Raw genomic sequence first — 14972 nt, 5'->3', positions numbered from 1 at the left:
GTGTCAACTCCCATTTCTGAGTGTCAAGATCACGGAGGAGACTGATTAGTTGCCGTACTTCCAAGAACACAAACACACATCTTTCATTGCGAGCTAGCGAGGGACGGAGAGCGAGGGGAGGGGCACAGTATAGGCAGGTTGGCCACCAGGTAGGCTATTACTCAACCCCTTAGACACTGGTGATTTATCAGAAAGACACATGCCTGAAGTGCTAATGGAAGCCATGCCATGATAAACAAGGTTTCAGAGATTGTTATTGTTTTGGTAACCTTTTTATCCAACCATCATCTGACAACGTAGTCACAGTTCACTGACCATCAGGCAGGGGAAGTGATGGAGGCTGCGGCCTACTTTAAAGATACCTCGCTACTTGGCAGCTATTCTCTTTTGTAACTCAAAGGAGGGCTGGGTGACTCAGAGAAACAGAGAAAGAGAGGAGAGAGTTAGACTCAGTACTGAAGAACATAATCTACCACAACATCACCCACAGGCAAGTGAGGCTCATCTTTCAACACTGCCATCTGTAGTCCCCTTATAACTTGACCGCTCATAACTCACCCGCTCCTCAACCCCATATACTCATCCCTCCCCTCAACCCTGATGCTTCTTTAAAAATACCACATGCATGTAATGATATCATGAGTGTCAACAGATCCACAAGGCTTCTTAGCCCTGTTGTTTACTTTCTACATATTAGTTGAAGTTATAAGTACTGAGATCCAGACAAACACAGATGGATTACCTGTACACTGCAATGAAGGTGAGGTGATTTCATGCTAGAGCCTACAATAGCAGTGTTTACCGGGAACGTGATAACTTTAAATGTCTGGGAAATTGCCTTTGAAAGTTTATCGCAGTGCACAGGACATTTATCTGAGTTGGTTTGGATCCCATCCTAAGTGTCCCTACGATTCAGAACAAATGTCCAGTTATAAGACATTTTCATGAGACCGTAATGATAGGAGGCTGTCCATGCATGTCTTCTCTTAAAGGCTCAAGGTCCTTCCCTGTAATGTATCCTTGACTGTCACTGAGGAGGTTGTCTTTACATTTACTCAGGACACTAATTAACACTATTACATTCCTATGGTAGCTGGGGGGAAAATCTGATGAGGGAAATCTGATATTTAGGATACAAATGATCTCAGAGTTTGAAACTTAAGAGAGAGTACCTCAACCTCTCACTCACCCCCACCCCCACCCCACACTCTCACACACACACACACACACTCTGTCCTTTACTTTTTACCTCCACCTCAACATTTCCACCGTCTTCCATCATCATACAGTGCCTTGCAAAAGTATTCATCCTCCTTGGTGTTTTTCCTATTTCGTTGCATTACAACCTGTTATTTAAATTGATTTTTATTTGTATTTCATGTAATGGACATTTTTAAAAAGTGTCCAAATTGGTGAAGTGAAATTTTAAAAATAACTTTTTTTTAAATGGAAAAAAGTGCATGTATATGTATTCACCCCCTTTTCTATGAAGCCCCTAAATAAGATCTGGTGCAACCAATTACCTTCAGAAGTCACATAATTAGTTCAATAAAGTCCACCTGTGTGCAATCTAAGTGTCACATGATCTCAGTATACATCTGTTCTGAAAGGCCCCAGAGTCTGCAACACCACTAAGCAAGGGGCACTACCAAGCAAGCGGCACCATGAAGACCAAGGAGCTCTCCAAACAGGTCAGGGGCAACGTTGTGGTGAAGTACAGATCAGGGTTGGGTATAAAAAAAATATCAGAAACTTTGAACATCCCACGGAGCACCATTAAATCCATTATAAAAAAAATGGAGCTGGGCTTTACGGAAGAGTGGCCAGAAAACAGCAATTGCTTAAAGAAATAAATAAGCAAACACATTTGGTGTTCGCCAAAAGGTATGTGGGAGACTCCCCAAACCTATGGAAGAAAGTACTCTGGTGGGATGAGACTAAAATTGAGCTTTTTGGCCATCAAGAAAAGCCCTATGTTTGGCGCAAACTCAACCTCTTTCATCACCCCGAGAACATCATCCCCACAGTGAAGCATCGTGGTGGCAGCATCATGCTGTGGGGATGTTTTTCATCGGCAGGGACTGGGAAACTGGTCAGAATTGAAGGAATGATGAATGGAGCAAAATACAGGGAAATTCTTGAGGGGAAACCTGTTTCAGTCTTCCAGAGATTTGAGACTGGGACAGAGGTTCACCTTCCAGCAGGACAATGATCCTAAGCATACTGCGAAAGCAACACTCGAGTGGTTTAAGGGGAAACATCTAAATGTCTTGGAATGGCCTAGTCAAAGCCCAGACCTCAATCCAATTGAGAATCTGTGGTATGACATAAATATTTCTGTACACCAGCGGAACCCATCCAACTTGAAGGAGCTGGAGCAGTTTTGCCTTGAAGAATGGACAAAAATCCAAGTGGCTAGATGTGCCAAGCTTATAGAGACATGCCCCAAGAGACTTGCGGCTGTAATTGCTGCAAAAGGTGGCTCTATAAAGCATTGACTTTGGGGCGGTGAATAGTTATGTACGCTCATGTTTTCAGTTTTTTTGTCTTATTTCTTGTTTGTTTCACAATAAAACATTTTCAAAGTGGTAGGCATGTTGTATAAATCAAATTATACAACCCCCCCACCCAAAAAATATATTTAAATTCCAGCTCTGTTATCCCATTAACCAGCTATAATGAAGCAACTGAATAGCAGTGGCCGGCTTTTTCACTCAGTCTAATTGCGTCCCATGATCAGAAAAACTACCCCGGGAGGATGGAGCTCCTTTTCATTCAGATCTAATCAGATAGGCGCAATCATTGATTTTCTATCTATCGTTTTAGATTAGAGCTTTTGTCAGTTGATTTGGAGAACAGGTAAATTATTAAATGGGGATAGGAGGTGGAAAGGGGCAAACATTTACAAAAACAGCATTGTTGAACGGTCAATTCGGCAAACCACAGTCTGTATTGTCTCTCATGAATTGGCATTGTTTTGGTTCTAAGTATCGTGTGCTAGAAAATGATTTATTTAAAGAGACACAGCAACAACAAACACTCAGTCAGCCAGTAAAGTGAGAATAATCTAACTGTTGTTTTCTGTGTTCTTGTGACGAGTTGAGGCAAGTTACCTAATGGAGTGGCCATACTGTCTTATTCACATCCAGACAGGATGCGATATCTAGATAAGATGAAAGAGAAACAAAAGTAGATCGTAAACAACCGTCTCATTCCCTGAAGCAAAACTGACAGGGAAGCAGCACACAACACAACGCACAAAAACAACACACGCTCGACCAGTTTCCTGAAATTAGACAGGAGTACTAAGATTCTGTGTTCTTTTTAACTGGTTGGAAGAATAGAGAACACTGTCTGTAATTGTTGAGAGGTGCAATAGAGACATTTTGTTAGTTGTTTTTAAGCAGTGCAAGCATCAGACATGATAACAGTGAATGTTCATTTGTTTTTAAATGGTGGGAAGCTGTTTTGTTATTATTCATTTAACTTCCTGGTTATGGAGATAAGGCACTAAACAACCCCCCCCCCCCACACACACACACACACACACACACATACACACACAGTTAGTCAGTCTCTATGTTCCTCTCTCTGCAGGGTGTCTGGTAAGATGAGTCAGAGCAGTGTGGAGCTGGACCGGAGTAGCCAGCAGGGCTCCGTAGAGAGCCTGTCCTACAGTCTCTGTGGCCTGGGGAGCAGCAGCCTGCCTTCAGCCTCGATTGACAGCCTGCCTGGAGGTTCCAACAGAGCCCTCTCTGATTCTGGTAAGTACAGCCACCCGCCGGGACACAAAAACTAGAGACAAGAGATACAAGAGCAGAACAAAAATAATTAAGTGAGCGCTACACACAAGGCTGTGCGATTTTTTGGGGGGGCCAGATATTGCAATTGCGATTATGAGTTGCGATTTTCAAACATACATACTGTGGTAACTAAATATAAAACCAAATGAAACAAATATTTTCCAACATCGTTATAGGCTACATATGATAATAGATATAATTATTACACCTATATACAGTTGATGTCGGAAATGTACATACACTTAGGTTGGAGTCATTAAAACTCGTTTTTCAACCACTCCACAAATTTCTCTTGTTAACAAACTATAGTTTTGGCAAGACAGTTAGGACATCTACTTTGTGCATGACACAAGTAATTTTTCCAACAATTGTTTACAGACAGATTATTTCGCTTATAATTCACTGTATCACAATTCCAGTGGGTCAGAAGTGTACATACACTAAGTTGACTGTGCCTTTAAACAAAATTCCAGTCTTTCATTCACCCACGTGGGTATAACCAATGAGGAGATGGCACATGGGTACCTGCTTCTATAAACCAATGAGGAGATGGGAGAAAAACTATTTTTCCGGTTGTCGTGGTAATACTATGAAAGTGTAGATGCCAATCACCATATAAGTTCAAAGATGAGAGGAGACTAGAAATGATTCGGGTGACTGTTTTATGTGTGGATTAATTGTCGGAGTAAAGGACCTTGTGCATTTCAGGTAAAATAACAACTCAATGTTTATATTACAGGTCAAATGAACTAATAACAGCAAGCTAGCTGAATAGGAAAAATTAGCTAGCAAGTGCAACTAGCTAAATTGCCATACATGTTTAATGCTCTTCGACCTGTCCCCAAATGAATGTCATTGGATCATAGTTTGTTTTGATATTTTAACCTGCATGTCGTGATCGCATTTGGTGTAGGGGGACAAAGTAAATGTATGCACGATAGCGCACGATGGCGCACGTGCGCAGCCGGTTTGGGTTCTGTGTAAGGTAGCCTAGTGGTTAGAGTGTTGGACTAGTAACCGGAAGGTTGCAAGTTCAAACCCCCGAGCTGACAAGGTACAAATCTGTCGTTCTGCCCCTGAACAGGCAGTTAACCCACTGTTCCTAGGCCGTCATTGAAAATAAGAATTTGTTCTTAACTGACTTGCCTAGTTAAATAAAGGTTGAATAATTTTTTTTAAAAAGGACAACAAAGTCAAGTTATTGGAGTGGCCATCACAAAGCCCTGACCTCAATCCCATAGAAAATGTGTGGGCAGAACTGAAAAAGCATGTGCGAGCAAGGAGGCCTACAAACCTGACTCAGTTACACCAGCTCTGTCAGGAGGAATGGGACAAATTCACCCAACTTATTGTGGGAAGCTTGTGGAAGGCTACCCGAAACATTTGACCCAAGTTAAACTATTTAAAGGCAATGCTACCAAATACTAATTTAGTGTATGTAAACTTCTGACCCACTGGGAATGTGATGAAAGAAATAAAAGCTCAAATAAATCATTCTCTATACTATTATACTGACATTTCACAATCTAAAAATAAAGTGGTGATCCTATCTGAACTAAAAAAGTGATTTTTTACTAGGATTAAATGTCAGGAATTGTGAAAAACTGAGTTTAAATGAATTTGGCTGAGGTGTATGTAAACTTCCGACTTCAACTGTATTAAAACACATTTTTATTATCTAAATAATATGCTATAAGCAAAGCATTTAATTAATTAATGAATAACATAATGAGTTCCTTATTTCTATTTTACCATTATGAGTTCTTAACTTCTTGCGTCGAGCCATGCCGGATCCGGTATCGTGACAACAGCCTCAAGCTCATTACCATAACGCAACGTTAACTATTCATGAAAATCGCAAATGAAATGAAATGAATCTATATGCTCTCAAGCTTAGCCTTTTGTTAACAACACTGTCATCTCAGATTTTCAAAATATGCTTCTCAACCATTGCAAAACAAGCATTTGTGTAACAGTATTGATGGCTAACATACGATTTAGCATTAGCATTCAGCATGCAACATTTTCCACAAAAACCATAAAAGCATTCAAATAAAATCATTTACCTTTTTAAGAACTTCAGATGTTTTCAATGAGGAGACTCTGTTAGATAGCAAATGTTCCGTTTTTACAAAAAATATTATTTGTGTCGACTAATCGCTCCGTTTTGTTCATCGCGTTTGGGTAAGGAAAAAATAATAAGTCATTAAAACGCTAACTTTTTTCCAAATGAACTTCGTAATGTCGACAGAAACATGGCAAACAATGTTTAGAATCAATCCTAAAGGTGTTTTTCACATATCTATCGACGATAAAATCCATCGTGGCAGTTTACTTTCAATTCTGAAGAAATGGAACACGCATGGACCAACAGATTACGCACACAGGACGGGACACCAGGTAAATGTAGTCTCTTATGGTCAATCTTCCAATGATATGCCTACAAACACGTCACAATGCTGCAGACACCTCGGGGAATAGACAGAAAGCGCAGGCTCATTCCTGGCGCATTCACAGCCATATAAGGAGACATTGGAACACAGCGCCTTCAGAATCCGGGGCATTTCCTGTATGAAACTTCATCTTGGTTTCGCCTGTTGCATTAGTTCTGGGGCACGCACAGATAATATCTTTGCAGTTTTGGAGACGTCAGAGTTGTCTTTCCATGCATAGTCGAGCATCTTTTCGTGATAAAATATTGCGCTTAAAACGGGCACGTCTTTTTATCCAATAATGACACAGCGCCCCCATAGGTTGAAGAGGTTAATTAACGTAAGTTAATTATTTATTCAGGTAATCATAGGCTACAGATGGAATAGGAAGCTTCTGATTGTGTATTTATGTATAAGTAGACTCAATCGTTATTATAATTGAAATGATAAGACAAAAGTGCCTTAACAAAAACATGTAACACATAGGTCACCATTTGCAAGGTGCAGCCTCCGTCCAAAACATTGGAGTTTGGTCCAGTCATTCAGCGCGACATTCAACGTTTCAGCTTCTCCCTTCATTTTGTTATACAGTGTTGGGAATGGCGACTTAGGAGAAATATGTGCGAGATGGAAATCTTGTATCTCCTGTCTGGCTTGTTCATCATATTCTTGAAGCCATCTTTGCTGACTGTGTAAATAGGAACATTTCTTTAAGCTATGTGATAGGGGATAGCCTCTGTGATTTCTATGTCTGTACTCAATGCCTGTTTCGGCGGCTGGTTGTGGCTGAGGGGCTTTCCTACTGTCAGATGGGTTTTTTTCCACCATGCAATCATTGTAAAGTAGGGGATGGTTATTCTTCAAGTGGTTTAATACATTTGTCGTGTTGTCTCTTGTTGTTGCCACAACTCTGAGGCACTTTTTACACAACACTTCAATTTGGTTGACATCAGTTTGCCTGTAGCCAAAATACTGCCATACCACTGAAGGTGTGCCCTTCTTTGGCACACACACACACACACACACACACACACACACACAGGTAAAGCCCTTTCTTTCCTCACCAGAGTCTAACTGCAGTTAAGCAGGGACGCTTGTGATTGGCCAGCATGCACAAGCCATGCAGAGAGTGAGAGAGTTCGCTTGTGATTGGTCAGCATCCTCTGTGCATGTGCAGACGTAGGAGCTACAGTTTGCTACAGCAGGAAATTAATCCTGCCACAAAAGGAAATGTGAATTATTATGCTGATTATAATTAAATGGACATTTTTGTAGGGGTTGATACGTTTTTCGTAAGGGAAAATCAAGTCTGAAATTTCAAAGTGGAAATCTCAACTACACTACAAATGTTTCATTTCCTGCATTTAAGATCCTGCATCTGTAGAGAGTGAATGAACAGGGTCTAGCGCATCTTATTGGAGGAGGTACCGTAGTCTAGTTTTTTATTAACGGAGTGTCAAAGGAAGGAGAAAATTGCAGCCTCTTGCAGTAATGTAAAATAATTGTGCCCCAGAGTTGGTCCTGGGGGAAATCTTGCCCTTTATGCCATGTTACCTGATTAGGAAAAACGTCTTCACTTGTTTTCCATTTGTGGTAGTCACATGGCTCTACTAGAAGGAATCTAACTAGGTTGAGATTGAGAGAACAATCAGAAGAGGAAAAGGCTACGGCAGATATGAGGTTATAGTAGCAGAAGTCCAGCGTTCATTTCTCTGTCCTCTTCCAAATTGTGTGTGTGCCTGTCTCTCTGTCTGTGTGACCAGCCTTTGTTTTGAAATATACTTTTCCCAGCTAGACAGATTGAATCAGTGTGTGTGTGTGTGTGTGTTTGAGTGCATGTGAGTGTGTGCGTGTGTCTAACCCTGCACACTGCTGGCTGAGGTCTGACGCACCATCACTCTTGTCTGGCGTCACCGTCTTCGTCTCTCCATATAAGCCCAGGGGATGCAACCCAAATGGCACCTTGTTCTCTATGTAGTGCACTACTTATGACCACAGGTCTCCTGTCAAAAGTAATGCACTCAAAAGGAATATGGTGCCATTTGGGACACTCCCAGACAGTATGTAATTGCCTCACTTCCTGGGAAGTGTTTGAAGAGATAATTATGGGACTTTGATAAGGAGGAAAATACGGGCTTTTGCTGCTCCATGCAGACATGCCATCTTTCCTTTAGATTTCCGCTCTGGAAACTCACTCATTTAGTCGGTGTTAAAAATGTGACTCTATGACTCTATTTCCTACAGTGTTCACTACTTTTGACCAGAGCCCAAAGGTCTGGTCAAAAGTAGTGCACTTTGTAGAGAATAGGGTGCCATTTGAGAAGCAGCCTTTACTGTCAACAAGCACACACTTACCCATCTCTCTGGGTTAGACTGTGGAGTTTCACATTCTTTATATTGTACTCTTTAATTGGCCATTTCCTAATGGTATAGCACAGCAGACATGTTGACCATCATATTGAACTCCCTCACTACACCCTCTCAGGGAACTTTGAATAGATGAAATGTGACTAAGATGTTAGACGTTACAAGGGAGAGACACTTCGGCACAGTGATAGGATGGGTACGGCTAGCCAAAGTCACCCAGGCCGATGCTGTTGTGGATAATGTAGGTTTATGGGTGACGGGTAATTTCCTCTAGGTCTATGGGTGAGGGATAATGTAGCTTGCTCTGTTGGCTAAGATGGTTGGCTTTGAGTTGCTGGGCAGAAGATGGCTAGTTTAATCCCCACTCGGGGCGGAACAGAATGCGATCTGTTACATATGGATAATGTGCGGCATGTTTATGGAAAACGTACTATAGGTATATGGGTTAGGGTTAATGTACTGTAGGTTTGTGGGTGAGGGGTAATGTGCTGTATTGGTAATGTACTATATATTTATAGCATTCTGGGTGAGGGAGGCACAAGGACACAAAGCTCCAATTATAAGAATCAATACAGGCGCCTGAGGCGGTAGGCTCCTAGTTCAACAGTAACTACTAGCGGCAGTTAGTCGCTCTCCTCACTCTCCCTATTGCTCATACTGGGCATGTAACGATTCACTAATACACATTGGTTCCTAGTTCAAATGTTTAAGATCGGGACCCCAATCCAGATCTAGCATGCATCAGTCGGAAAATCAATTCAAAGGTTACGAATCGTCGGCTAGTTTTTTTTTTCTTCTTCTCAAATAACTTTCTGTCTAACTTCTGAAAATACCGCTCTTATAAATGCGTTGATAGTCCCTTTGCGCGCCGAACAACCCCAGGGAATATCAGTAGCCAAGTGAAACTGCACACTGTGCCCAGCTTCGCGCACTGCCCGACGAGAGTTCTATTTCTGATCTTGTAGCTGCGGGGCACCTTCAGCATTCAAATGCTTGTAAAATGGCTTTAGGCTTTATTAGTTGATTGACAACCAATATCATTTTCAAGCTTATTGTTATCAAATGCGCTGTTGAAAATTGTATTTTACCAGAATAGAATTAAGCTACTAGAGACACAACTCTGATCTGGCTATAGCCTACCTGCAGATCGAGGCTTGCGTTCGATTTGATTTTGATTATTCAGGTTCACCATCAGCAATAGTTTGGATAGTTTTGCTTTGAACAGTCGGTGTATTCAGAAAGTATTCAGACCACTTTAACTTTTCCACATTGTTACGTTAGTCTTATTCTAAAATTGATTTAATAAAAAATAAAAAACTCAATCTGCACACAATACTCCATAATGAGAAGGCAAAAACGTTTTTGTTTACAGAAAAAAGCTAACAGATGAGACTCAGAATATATATATATATATATACACACAACAGGAATTGTCCGTAGAGCTCCAAGACAGGATTGTGTCGAGGCACAGATCTGGGGAAGGGTACCAAAACATTTCTGCAGCATTGAAGGTCCCCAAGAACGCAGTTGCCTCCATCATTTTTAAATGGAAGAAGTTTGGAACCACCAAGACTCCCTAGAGCTGGCCACCCAGGCAGACTGAGCAATCAAGGGAGAAGGCCCTTGTTCAGGGAGGTGACCAAGAACCCGATGGTCACTCTGACAGAGCTCCAGAGTTCCTCTGTGGAGATGAGAGAGCCTTGTAGAAGGACAACCATCTCTGCAGCACTCCACCAATCAGGCTTTTATGGTAGAGTGGCCACACGGAAGCCACTCCTCAGTAAAAGACACATGAAAGCCCACTTGGTTTCCCAAAAGGCACCTAAAGGACTCTCAGACCATGAGAAACAAGATTCTCTGGTCTGATGAAACCAAGATTGAACACTTTGGCCTGAAACCTGGCACCATCCCCGCTGTGAAACATGGTGGTGGTAGTAGCATCATGCTGTGGGGATGTTTTTTAGCGGCAGGGGCTGGGAGACTAGTCAGGATCAAGGGAAAGATGAACGGAGCAAAGTACAGAGAGTTCCTAAATGAAAACATGCTCCAGAGCGTTCATGACCTCAGACTGGGGCGAAAGTTCACCTTTCAACAGGATAATAACCCTAAGCACACAGCCAAGACAACGCTGGAGTGGCTTCAGGACAAGTCTCTGAATGTCCTCTAGTGGCCCAGCCAGAGCCCGGACTTGAACCCGTTCGAACATCTCTGGAGAGACCTGAAAATAGCTGTGCAGCAACGCTCCCCATCCAACCTGACAGATCTTGAGAGGATCTGCAGAGAACAAATGGGAGAAACTCCCCAAATACAGGTGTGCCAAGCTTGTATCATCATACCCAAGAAGACTCGAGGCTGTAATCACTGCCAAAGGTGCTTCAACAAGGGCCTCCTGAGTGGCGCGATGGTCTAAGGCATTGTACTGCAGTGCTATGCTGCCCGCAGATCTTTTGCCACTAGCAGATCCTGGCACAGCAGGTTCAGTAAAATTAACTTTCAGATCCAGGCTCTGTTTCAAACAAGGTGGAGATTTCGGAGTATTTGTTCACAGCTGGTCTTCCGCTGAAAGAGTATAATCTGAGACGGGAGACCCATGGGGCAAAGGCTACAAAAGGCAGAGGAATTAAAACGAGGCCCAGTGTTCAAAAAAGCCAAATCCAGATTAGGGGAGAAGGTTTGCCATTTCGGAGGGGGACATGATTAAGAGATGTTTTTGTTCAATCAGGCTCTAAAGCGTGCAGCGACTCCTGTGGCGGGCACCGGGCATCCTGCACACTGACACGGTTCAGGCCAGGTGTACAGTGTTTCCTCAGACACATTGGTGGGCTGGCTTCTGAGTATTGTGTCAAAAAGCAGTGAAATGCGGCAGTGGCTGGTTTTGTTTCTAAGCCAGGGAAAGGTGCTTCAAAGATGTTTGAGGATTTGTCTGTTCTGGACAGCAAAGGGAAAGACACAACACAACTCCGAGACGAAATGTTTCTGTGTGAAATGGCACGGCTCTTGACCTTCGCCTCTTACGAGTCCGTCTGGGGGTTGCAGTGATGGGGCAAGACTGTACCTACAAATTGGGGTAAAAATACTTATGTGATATTTTTTCTCTAAAAACCTGTTTAAGCTTGGTCATTGTAGGGTATTGTGTGTAGATTGATGAGGGGAATAGAATAAGGCTGTAACATAACAAAATGTGGAAAAGGTCAAGGGGTCAAATAGGCTTTCCTTGAATACCGGTTTCTTTCATTTAATGTTCATAACAAGAACAGCCATAAGAAAAACCCTTTTGGTTTTCAGAGGCAGCACTGCATTTAAAAATTTTTTGCCAAAGCAAGTCCATTTGGAGTCTAAGGCAGAGAAGCTTACTCAGTAAAGACCTCAAAACAGAGATGTTTTTGTTCAATCAAGCATCATTTGATTTACAGTGTTTCCTCAAACAGGGGTGAAATCCAAAGTTGTGCTATATGTTCATTGGTCATTTCATAGACAAATATTGATACATTACTAGCGCAAACACTTAGAATCTGCAAAAATTACACGTTAGTTGGGTGCTGGTGATTTCAGATCAAAAGTGGGGGGACAAAAAGCCTACATGCACTACCCAACCCCCCCAATCTGATAGTGGTGTGATAGATGCCCAGTCTCCCTTATGGCTCAGCTGGGTTCTTACATACACACACACACACACACACACACACACACACACACACACACACACACACACACACACACACACACACACACACACACACACACACACACACACACACACACCAGAGAAGTCAGCTCAGAGTTGTTTTCTAGTGTGAGATGTTTTGATCAAATGTTTTTTATGATATGTATATGGATTCGGCAACTGTTTGATCAGAGAAGTGTTGATGCTGCTGGTACTAGTAGTTCTCCAGTGTTTAAGTAAATTCAGTATGTAAAAAAATGGAAATGTGCTTCAAATGTAATATTTTATCTTGTGCCTGTAGCCTGTCTCTGTGTGATATCCAATGTCAACATGAATACTGATGACTTCTCTCTCGCTCTCTACAGGTTCCCATGATGCCCCTCGTCTGTCGTGCGCCTCCCCATTTCCCAGAAGCCCCATGGACTCCTCTCCAGTGTCTCCTCACCCTGACCCGTTTCCTAGCAACAACCTTTCCAACCAGCTGCAGCCACCGCCTCTCCCCGAGAAGAAGATGGTGAACCGCACTGTCTCCGCCCCTGACAGCGCAGCCGGGAAACCCCTGTTCTGGGCCTTCCCCCGCCTCCCCTTCACCGGTGGTTCCGAGAGCAACGCATCTCGTCCAGACGTACCATCCCTGTCCAGCCTCCCATCCTCCCCTGTCGACCCCCGTCCCCTTTACTCCTCCGAATCCCTAGAGCGCTGTCATGGCCCTCCGGGTCGCCCCCTGCACTCCCGGACCCTGGACGAACCCCTGAAAGTACGTGGTCGACTCGGAGGACACAGCAGGGGCAGCATCACCTCCTCCTCCTCCCCCCAGCTCAGCGGCCCTCACCTCTCAGCCTCCGGGCCCAGCCACGGCTCTAGCCTGCAGCTGCAGACCCTGCTCAGTAACATAGACAGTAGAGAGGGCATCTACTCTAAGCTGGGAGGCCTGTACGCTGAGTCGTTGCGGCGCCTAGCTCTGAAATGTGAGGACCACTTCACCCGCAGTCAGAAGAACACGCTGCGCTTCGATGAGAGCAACTGGTCTTTGTTCAAACTGACCTGTAACAAAGCCAGCTGTAATGCAGGCGATGCTGTGTACTACTCTGCTGCCTGCGCCTCCGACCCATCTAACTCCTACGCTGTCAAGGTGACAACCTTAGATACCTTTCATCTCCATAGCTCTCTGTGTTCTCAAGTTTTACACTACACACACACACACACAGTCAAGGTAACTGAATACAAACTTTCTTAGTTAACCTTTATCTAGGCCCCTTTTAGGTCAGAAGAACGCTTTCCCTAGGGAGATATGTCTGTCTGTGTTCTTGAGTTTCAAAGTGGGATTGTTTTGGGGGCCACGGCTCTCATGTGGTGCTTGATAATCAAATGTTTTTGCGATCAAGGACTCTGGTGTTTAATGTTTATAATAAGTCTGAAAGACAAAACAACAAGGCTGAGAATACATTTAGAGGGGGGGAACGTGTGGAATTATAAACAAGCATGTGGCGAGGATGTGTGTGTGGGTGAGAGACATAATTACCGTGAGAAGAGGTTCTTCTTTGTAAGGTTCTTAGTAGCTACTATCTTGTCTGATCGCTACAACTCCCGTACGTGCTCAGGAGAGGCGAAGGTTGAAAGTCGCACAACCCAACCAAGCAGCACTGCTTCTTAACACAGTGCCATCCAACCCGGAAGCCAGCCGCACCAATGTGTCGGAGGAAACACCATGCACCTGGCAACCTTGGTAGCGCGCACTGCGCCCGGCCCGCCACAGGAGTCGCTGGTGCGCGATGAGACAAGGATTTCCCTATCGGCCAAAACCTCCCTAACCCGGACGACAATTGTGCGTCGCCCCACGGGCCTCCCGGTCGCGGCCGGTTACGACAGAGCCTGGGCGCGAACCCAGAGTCTCTGGTGGCACAGCTGGCGCTGCAGTACAGCACCCTTAACTACTGCGCCACCCGGGAGGCCCTCAAACTCCTCTGATTGGACTGTGTAAGTTCTACTCATCAATCAAGGTCATCTTCCTACCTTGTTAAAGACGAGCTCGCTAAACAATAAAACCTGTCCAATGAAGTAGGCCGACCCCTTAACAAGCTTTTTGACTGGTTAGAGAATCAGAGGGAGCCACAGCCCCTTCACTTTGTGTATGTACCAAATGGCATGTTATTCCCTACGTAGTGCACTACTTTTGACCATATAGGAGATGGAGGGTGCCATTTGGGACAGATTTGGTTTGTTCTCTGAGGGAAGAGAAGGAAGGTCCCACCATTCTAGTGTTCCTCCAGGGAATGTACTGGAGCCTGCCGAGGAGGGAGGAGGGTGTGCTGCTCTGCATTCATTCTCACTGACCTTTGTCCCAAAGTCATTAGCAACGTGTAAATCCAGAGCAGGGCCCTGTGTGTTAAGGGAGGTTTGCTGCAGAGACTCTGCATAGTCTTTCCTAATGTCTCTGTGTCCATTAATCTTTTCATGCCAGCCAGGATTTACAGTTATACACACGCCTGTTGTCAAGGCCTGTACACACACACACACACATATATCAAAGATCCCCTCTCTCTCACACACACACACACACACACACACACACACACACACACACACACACACACACACACACACACACACACACACACACACACACACACAGTGTATTAAATAATCCAGCCTTCATATTAATCATCAGACTGTCCCAAATAACACCCTATTCCTTATATAGTCCAC

At 43.7% G+C, this 14972-nt stretch overlaps 1 protein-coding gene and 1 long non-coding RNA gene across 3 annotated transcripts in view; one reads left to right on the top strand and one right to left on the bottom strand.

The window, feature by feature from the left end:
• Positions 1-14972, bottom strand: part of LOC118387934 (uncharacterized) — a 30598-nt gene that overhangs the window by 5488 nt on the left and 10138 nt on the right. Inside the window, exons 2-3 of the long non-coding RNA XR_004826470.2 lie at positions 3565-3795; positions 3114-3163 (exon numbers count right to left, since the gene is read on the bottom strand). This is a non-coding gene — a long non-coding RNA (uncharacterized LOC118387934). The remainder of the gene's footprint in view (positions 1-3113; positions 3164-3564; positions 3796-14972) is intronic.
• LOC118387932 (inactive tyrosine-protein kinase PRAG1-like) overlaps positions 1-14972 on the top strand; it is a 35647-nt gene that overhangs the window by 16776 nt on the left and 3899 nt on the right. For both annotated transcript variants that reach the window (XM_035776781.2, XM_035776782.2), the window contains exons 4-5: positions 3598-3764; positions 12632-13398. In XM_035776781.2, coding sequence (XP_035632674.1) covers positions 3598-3764; positions 12632-13398 — 934 coding nt within the window. The remainder of the gene's footprint in view (positions 1-3597; positions 3765-12631; positions 13399-14972) is intronic.

The sequence above is a fragment of the Oncorhynchus keta genome, chromosome 9, assembly GCF_023373465.1.
Source record: "Oncorhynchus keta strain PuntledgeMale-10-30-2019 chromosome 9, Oket_V2, whole genome shotgun sequence".
Lineage (NCBI taxonomy): Eukaryota > Metazoa > Chordata > Actinopteri > Salmoniformes > Salmonidae > Oncorhynchus > Oncorhynchus keta.
The sequence above is the reverse complement of the archived record's forward strand: the minus strand, read 5'-3'. Positions and strand labels throughout refer to the sequence as shown.